At 47.2% G+C, this 9203-nt stretch overlaps 1 protein-coding gene across 1 annotated transcript; it reads right to left on the minus strand.

Moving 5' to 3' along the window:
* Window positions 1-229: 229 nt before the first annotated feature.
* Window positions 230-2132, minus strand: LOC144103414 (uncharacterized). The gene is made up of 2 exons (XM_077636136.1): window positions 1755-2132; window positions 230-797 (listed from the first exon to the last, which is right to left on the minus strand). The coding sequence occupies exons 1-2, from the start codon at window positions 2130-2132 to the stop codon at window positions 375-377; spliced, it is 801 nt and encodes a 266-aa protein (XP_077492262.1). The 3' UTR covers window positions 230-374.
* Between the last annotated feature and the right edge of the window lie 7071 nt (window positions 2133-9203).

Here is a 9203-nt window from a genome sequence, read left to right on the forward strand (position 1 = left end):
TTCAAGCCTGATACTTTCCCTTTATAGCAGAAGGAAAAAATTAGTAGCACAGCACAGCATAGGTAAAATATTATAAACGAACAACTAATGCCAGAGCAGCAGACTACGTAAAAAGGAAATCGTTTTTAACAACGTTATGACTCAGGCTGCGCGGAACTTGCTTGACTTCACACTGCACAGCAAAGTCAGATCAAAATGTGAGCTACGGTGCGCTCAATCGATGGGGGCCAATGTCGCTGAGGAACGCACCGCTTATATCTTGGTAATCATCAGTGAGAGCGATATTTGCTATGTAAATGAAACTTCACGGCACATGGTCCTGCCCACGACTGCGGCATGTGGCATTAAAACGGCAATCTACGGTCCACCTAGTGCTACGACAGGCACTGGTGCGCGACGAAGTCCTCCCGGCTGACGCATTCGAACACTGCGCCGAACTCCGGCATGTTGTGTAGGGGCAGTAGGCAGTTGGCGCGAGGTGACAGGGGCTTCGGCGTCTGGTCGGCGTCGCACGACAGCAGGCAGAAGCGGGCGAAGAAGGCCGCCTGTGCCTCGGCCCACAACTTCAAAAACCCGCGGCTGCCCACCGCGGTGCCGAAGCTGGCCACCAGGCCATCGTACGCCAGCCGTAGTCCCTGGGCACGGAGGAACAGTTCGCGCCGTAGAAGCTCAGTGCTGCCGTTCAGTTGGCGCTGCAGACCCAGACGCTCGAGCAGTCCATGCAGGCACAAGGCTGTGCCGTTGTACTCGCTGATCGCTTCCGGTGTCCACCAGACGTCGTTGAGCCCACGGTTCCCCTGGAAGGTGTAAAAGAAAAACTTGCGAGGTATTAAGGGGTATCAAATATATTGCTCTGAGGTATTATAAAGATCTTATTTACAAGGTGCATAAGATATGTGGCACTCAACTCTTATAAGGAAGTAGCACAGCGTACTATGTAAGTTGCTATCGCATATTTGCTGTTACAGGTCATATATGGCACTATGCGATGCATTATAAAGATATAGAGACACGAGATAAATGCCTTGAAAAATTTTTTTAAAAACCCTTGAAACGGCCAAAACATGTGGTTCCTCCTTCCATAAATCAGAATTTCGTAACTGCAACTAAGCTATCTGCTTTTAACGCGTGTTTCAGTGCTCTTCTGTGTCAAATCCGTGCACTCTGAGCTGCTAGCTGCGGCATGGTACAAACAAATGGGTTATGTCAGCGAGTAAATAAGTATGTAAACAGTGATAAAGGAGTTGTCGGAGGCACGTATAGGACGCTTGTTTAATTAGACTAATTAATGTTGGCTCTACGAAATGGATCACTACTTAAGCCAGCTTTTCAGCAGCACCAGCAGCTTCAACCTAAGTACACACACTGCACGACGAAAGCCTCTGCCGATGAACATCAAATAACTGCCCTGCGCAAGGTCCGGCAACCCTATAACATAAAACCTTCTAGCTTCACCCGTCCATTTGACACTCGGCCACCCCATTCTAGGTTTTTCAACAGATACACTAACCGACCGTTATATATACTGATGCAAACGTTAGGAAAATTTCGTGCTCTTTTACGGTATTTATTGCGAGCACTGTCCGGTTGCACTGTGCTGTCTCCAGGAATTCACCATAATCATGTACTTTAAAAGAACTACCACCTCAGGAACACTACCGCACACTCTGTCTTAGACGCCTTATTTTGCGACACGTCGTCAGAACAGAGCTTAATTTTTTTTATTTCCTTGTAGATAAGCAATGGAGCCTTACCGCCTCAGGCGGAAAAGAGACAGCCGGCCCAAAGATATCTGCGATGCTCGACGCCAGAAGTGTCCCAACTGTGGCGTAGTTGAAGTAAGACGGCACGCCAGTCACGTACAAATACGGCGAGCTCTGGTACACTGTCGGCACCACCACGGACTGCGTTGTCCTCGAGTACGCCAACTCGCTGTGCCGCTCAAGCAGCGAGATGGCGAAGCGGGCTAACGTTGGAGGACTCCGGAGGCGCTTTTTGTGCGCCAGGCTCAGTACCTTGAGGTAGAGCTCGATGAAATTCATGTCACTCTCATTGCTGGTGTCCATGACTTCCTGGTATTCCTCGTCCATCCAGGCTGCCTTAGGCTGCAGCAATGAGGACACTGTGAACATTGACCTCTTCTCTATTATCCAACAGATGCACTGAAGCTGCCACCGAAGCATGTTTTATTAAAGCCGTCCATCCTTCCTTCCCCCAAGCGTGAGCGGTCAGGAATTCCTCTCTAGGCGTAACTAATTTCAGAGGACCCTTCATATTCAGGCAACCGACGGTATGGTATCTGGTATATGTGGCTTAACGTTCAAGACGAATGCTTAACCCCTGGGAAATCCTGACGGGTAGTTACGCACATGAATATTTCTTCTGTAAAGAAAAATTGCCGTCTTATTGCCCGTGTTACCACGCCTGGCTAGAAGCTGGATTCTGTCACTGTGGTCAGAATGGTGGCTAACTTAGAGATGTTTCAACAAGGATGATAGCTTCAACTCTTAAAACCATGTTTCGAATACATAAAACACGAACGCAGGAAAACGATGAAGACGGAAAGAGCGCTCTTTCAGTCCTCATCGTTTTCCTAGGTATGTAATTTATATGTGCGCCACTCGCTAATAAAAACCGCCACGCACTAAATAGACCAGCGAGAAGTTCTAAACTACTTCACGGCTTCAAGTCTTTCCACAATACGGGCATCTTACATGTCGTGCATGAAGCGATCAAAAACAGTGAAATCTGAGTAGAGCTTCTCTACCCCAAACTCTGTTTGGAGCTTCGCCCCTGGATGAATACAAAGCATGCCTTCACTAGAGCGACGATGTGGCACTCACCGCGATGGATTCAGAAACGACCGACAGCGCCACTTTCTTCACCTTTTCCTCGGCATACGGTCGCACCGCCTTGGGTAGCCACGTGAGCATGATGGTGCCTTTAGATGCATCTTGAAGCTGGCTGTACATCACCTCGAGGACATCTGCGCCCTCGCGTGGCTTCAGAAGCATGGAAACGAGTTGCGGCCACATGATGCCATGGGACCTCTGCGCCAGCTCCAGGCAGAAGTCTGCGGTCTTCACGTGGTCGGATGACGCCTGCTTTCTCGACAGTTCGAGAGACAGCACCTCGGCGTCCAAATGAGATGCTAAATACAGAGCGACGTCACCAATGCTGCCTTTAGCGGTAATGTCCTTGAACACGCTGCGGATATTATCTACGCCAGACGCCAGGGCTAGGTCCGAGAGCCGCATGATGTACATATTCAACGGCATAAGAACATCATTAACTGCCGCTAGCCAGTCGGTAGCCTTAACGACAGGAGAAAGACCATCGAGAAACTCCTCCAGCAGCCCACGCGCTTCCTGGCTTGGATCAGTCCCTGTGGAGTCAGCAACGCCCAGATCGCGCATGGCGAGGACGTCAATCTCGAGAATTTTGGGCAAGTCTTTTGCTTCTTCGTCCATTACGCTTCGAAAAATTGTCTCCACCTTTCCGCGATGATCGCCCGTGCTCGTGAGCTTCTGGTGCAGCGACCTACCGCGGGAAAGACGCATGACAGCGCGGCCATCTTCACTGAGGATTTCTAGGACCAGAACTGTGTGTAACCCGACCAGCAGAGATGTCTGTACCAGAAGTTTGGCAAGTTCTGGGTAGTCACGGCAGCCGGCCATTTTAGCCCAGTTGAGCTGCCTCCGTGCAGACTGCAGAGCTTCCTTGACTGAAGATAGCATTGTCCTGTCGGATGCGTAACGGTGGCACTCCCGGTAAACGAGACGCACCAAGCGGGTGTCTTCCAATTCATCTGCGTCAGAAATTCCAGAAACTAATGCGTGTAAGGAACCCTTAACCATTTCCGCACGGTAAGTTAGCTGAAACCCTTCAGGGTGTGTACATGCCCCCCCCCCCCCCCCCCATTTCATTTATTTACTCTCAGGGCCTAGCGGCGTTACAGAGAGGAGTGGCTGACTAAAAAAAAATACATCTGCAGTAGGCATATCAATTAAGATGAATATACAGCAGACTTGAAAGCGTCGGGCACAGTGATGGACACGACGGAGGCGGAAAGGTGGTTCCATTCCGTGCTAATCTTTGCAACAAATAAATCGGAATAAAGATGTCACCTTGGAACGCCAATTTTGTAAGCGGGTGCTTTCTGAATGAACTGTTGAAGAGGTTTTCTCTGCTGTTAAAAGCTGTAAGACATCTCACCGTCCCCACAGGCGAGGAAGTACATGAATGATTAAACTAAACCACCACCACGTCGTTATTCCAAAAACGTCGATTCCAAGGACCATCTACATCTTATGGTCAAAGGTGGCCCCTTCTGTAGAGCACCCATTTGCCAGGTCCTAACGCTCCTAAAGCCCCCACCTACCACAATGAATTGGCCAAGAAGTGAAAATGACATTTCGCTCATATGACATATGACCACAGAGGCAAAGCGGTTATATCGTGAAATCTTCTGCAGAACAGCCGTCGCTCAAAAACCAAACTACTAACTTAAAGTCCCACGATCATAAAGTTACAAAAAGCTATGAAGCAGTAATATATAGCCATGTGTTACGCCATTTCAAAAACTAAGTGAACTTTTTTTAACATTCTAAGTAACGGCTGTGCAAAAGAAAACCGATTGCCATTTGTGGACATTCTGTATAAGTAGTAGGTTACGCCATTTCAATAACTAAGTGAACTTTATTTAACATACTAAGTAACGGCTGTGCAAAAGAAAACCGATTGCCATTTGTGGACATTCTGTATAAGTAGTAGGTTACGCCATTTCAAAAACTAAGTGAACTTTATTTAACATTCTAAGTAACGGCTGTGCAAAAGAAAACCGATTGCCATTTGTGGACATTCTGTATTAGTAGTAGAATGGAAAGTTCTAGAGGAGAATTAAAACTACAGTGATTAGCCCACCTGCTGCTATGAAGCAATATTCATATATCGTTTCTATTCGCCTCTCTATATTAGCTGCCTCCTAGAGCGGCTTCTTTCTGCCATCACCACTCTTCCTTGATCAATATCATCATCAGTCCCCAGCAGCAAAAAAGCCTCCCCCGTGCCCCCTCCAATTATGCCTGTTCTGTGCCTGCTGCAGCCACCTTATTCCAGAAATTTTATAATCTAACCACCCACCTGAATTTCTGAAGCCTCCTGCTGCACTTCCCTTCTCTTGGAGTCCCGTCCGCTACCCGTCCCGTCCCGTCGATCTGCGTCGACCGCCTGCCTCATGACGCAAGCGTCGCTCCTACTACCGACCCTGGGCGTCCTGCCGTGTCTAAGCCCATTTCTTCTTGACTACCACTGGGACTTCAATACTCACCTTTGTTTCCTTATCCACTCTTCTCCCTTCGGATTTTTTTAGCGTTTCGTATATCATTTTCTTTTTCGCACCTCGTTGCCTTTTTTACGCGTTTCAGTTCGGCCTTTTTGTTTCCCTTCCCCTTTTCTGCCCCTTAGGCTAAACCAGTAAGATACAGGGGCTATATAGCTTCCTCTTCAGAGGCATTTGTAAACTGCTGTTCATCACACGAGAGAATTCCTATTTAAAGCACTCGATCAAATTCATTATTCTCCTAATTATTTCAGACTCGTGGCCCGGATCTTCACTCACTACCTACCCTGTGTAGATGAGTTCCTTTATCACTTTCTCCACTTCGCTGCCTTCCGTAAACTGCTGCTCCGTTGAGAGATTGTTTAACATTATTTTGCTTTCTACAAAATTGCTTTGCCTGCCTGCTTTCTAGATCATGCTTTGAAATTCTTTACCTGAGCCTGAGTTAATAAGGTGATCTCGTCACCTAATCGACAAGTATTAAGGTATTCCAGACTGCCTTTTATCCCTAACTCTGCCCAATTCAGTTCACTGCATACCTCCTGTAAACATGCAGTCAATGGTACCGGGGTGACCGTGTCTCCTTTCCTAACGCCTTTCCTGGCCGCAGTTTTGTCACTTCCCTATGAAGGGTCGCTGCGGGAGGTCGCGAGGCAACCGCGGTATCTTCCAGAGCTTTTAAGTACGCCTCTTTTAGACACCTATTAGTCATTGCCTCTATGGCTGCTGAGGTTTCCACTCAGTCAACTGCTAGCTCCTTGTCTATGAAGGCTATATATATATATATATATATATATATATATATATATATATATATATATATAATATATATATATATATATATATATATATTATATATTATGGCTACATTTTGCTCTCTTCTCTACCACCTTGTTAGTGGAGCGCACGTGGTCCATATTTGAGCACCCTTTGCGAAAGCCAGCCAGGTCATTTCATTTAATGAAATATAAGCTGATCCAATTGTAATATCGGTTATTTTGGTACTATATACCTTGCAAAAAAAATTGACAGGAGCATCACCACTGGTTAACCGAGATTCAGCGACAGCTGTTAACGTAATGATAATTTGCGATATGTTGGGGTAGAGAATATGAGAGTGATCTCACATCTGCATAGTTCTGGGGAAGTGCTTTTAGTTTTCGATTCATAGTCGTTTTTCGTGTAGGTCTCCTCTCCAGTCTGCCTCTCTAGAAGCGCAGCGCGGCCGATGATCTCTTCGAGCGGTCCGTTTTTTCAGCAGCTGCTGCACATGGACCGTGCCACATTCCTCCGCTCTCACCATACCTTCCCTCCTCTTTCCAGGGTAATCATGTTCCGGATGGATACCATGGTACGCTTTCCTACACTGTCACCGCTCTCCTTTCCACACAAACCTCCTTGTCCTTCTAGGGAAACGACCTTCCAGTTGGTTCCCATGCAAATTAGGCACCGACTGCTCGTTCCCACACTCTTGCTGTACCCGCCCTCTTCCACTGTAACCGTCCCCCGCTTTGGGATTTCACCCCTTCCAGGACACCCCCCTTCCATTCGCGGTAACCACCTTACGGACGGTTACCGTTTCAACTATAAACTTCGCACTTCGGCTCTGAATTCCACTTCCAGTATCTCTGCAAGGTCTTTGAATTCTGAGTTTTGGGCGAGAGCTACACGGGAAACGCAGCGACCACTATGGCGAAAGGCAATCCATCTATATGCTCAAAAACTTCCGCACAGCGTTCTGGCTCTCATACCGTTCTCTCCTGCCTGGCCCCAGAGTGACTCGTTGATTCTTGCGAGTGAAGCAGCGACGCTGTCCCCGTGGAAGCTGCCGCCTTCCGGTCCACGCGCCAGCCACGAGTCGCACACGTAGCCGTAGAAGTCGCTGCACGCGTCCTTGCTCGTGTTGAGGAGGCTCACCAGGTAGTCGCGCGCCGCTATGCACTCCGGAGTGACGCAGGCCAACGGTGACGGAACGCGTTTTCCGTACATCAGCAGCATGAGACCCGCGATCAGCAGAGAGCAGAGCAGGGAGACCAGGGTTACCATGGCTCCAAACAAGAGTCGTTCGTCGCGGCTGTCCAACTCGGTCACGAACGTGACGTTCAGAGCTGCAGTGTTTTGCGGCGACGCAGGAGCTACCGTTAAGAGACGGCAAACTGCACGGCACTCAGTTGCATTCGCAAACCAGGTTTCACCTAATCAACCACTCTGGACAAATGAAGTTAGCGTATATTGACAGATAACCGAGCTGTAACGACAGAGAAGCATCTTTTATTGAAAGGGCATTCCATATGGAGCGGAATCTGTATTGCAGATTTTCACGACACCCTCGCCACTGTGCGGCGTGACCGCTAAATAGGTGGATCGGCGCGCGGAACAACGTGGTTTGCTCCGCTGGCATAGTCACACATGCTGTCAACAGTTGTGGTGTAAAAAATAACCTTAAGGGACGCTGTTACGTGGATGTTCTGCACACTATAACAAGATAGAAAAACCCCTAAGCGCCATTGTGTGCGTTCATTGCTGCCATTACCACATAGAGACCACGGCAACAAGGTGTTTCCACGTGTTAGTGGATCCCTTCGAGGACCAGGACAGGGCAGTTCTTATCAGGCACTCAGTCTGTATTTCTATAAAGTCGATTTGCCTCGACTAGAAAAGCACGCACAGTTGTTTCCTATGAAATATTATTGGATAAGCATATAGTAAAAGCGTTTTGTGCAGGACTGTCTGATTTCATTAAGGGCCTTATTACGGCATGCGCGTATTCTGATAGCGCGCTTTTTTATTCACTGAGCGGTGGGGTAGGGCAATATAATTATGCCAATTTTATTTCACTCTGAGTTTTTGGGTTTTAATTTCCCCTTCCCCAGTCCAAAAATAAACGAGATAATCGTCCAAAAAACCACACAAAACGTTATCTCGTTTTGTCTTAACGAGAGTTTTTTTTTTAATTTGCCTGCAGTATAGTTGCTTTTTGGTTAGTACTTTTTCTGTAGACTGCAGTTCAGTAGCACTTTTCTCTAGTAAACTACTCAAAACTCTGCTACTGTACTACAAAATGTTTTTGTTATTAATGGTTACGCTGTCACTGGAATCAGACATAACGACGGCTGGCAAGGATCGTTTCGAAAAGCGCGAGTAGAATTTTGTCACAGCGGCTTTACCTTCACTCCATACCTTCCACTGACTGCTTACGAACAAACTGACTGCACAAGGAGCTGCTATTGCGTCGAGGAGACAGTACGCGTGTAAACAAGCCTTATTGTTTTGGGTTTCCTACCTCCACAGGCGGTCATAACCATATCGTGTTTTAAGTAGCGCATGGACAATGAAACTTATGAGCAGGAAAAAGCATCAAAAGACTTAGCTTTATACGCTATAGCTCACTCAAGCAATAGGAAAAAGCTCACTTTTCTGGTCAATTTTTTTCGAAGTAGGTTTACAAATGACCATATATGACTCACCTCCTGACCTTCTGATGTTGTCATTCGCCTGCTGTATGGGAGTCTTTATCGACCATCTCATAGATTTTTAATTCTCTCCAAAGCGCACGTAGAGCGACTACCAGAAATGGGCAAATGCCCTCATTTTCAGTTTTCCTCCCTCACCCTCAATTTTGAATCCATGGCCCTCCCTCACCCTCGCCCTCATTTTGAAAAGCTATCCGACCCTCCCTCACTTCCAAAAATTTGCTTGCCCTCCCTCACCCTCACTAACGTTCGCTTTAAAACTCGAGTTATTTTTGTACTCGGCAACTTCTGGCAATATTAATGAGTAATAAACATATAAGACAAGACATCAAGTAACTATTGGGCGAGAGGCTCGATGCTTATACTCTTGTGTGTGTACGTGTGGGTGT

Source organism: Amblyomma americanum, chromosome 9, assembly GCF_052857255.1.
Source record: "Amblyomma americanum isolate KBUSLIRL-KWMA chromosome 9, ASM5285725v1, whole genome shotgun sequence".
Taxonomy (NCBI): Eukaryota; Metazoa; Arthropoda; class Arachnida; order Ixodida; family Ixodidae; genus Amblyomma; species Amblyomma americanum.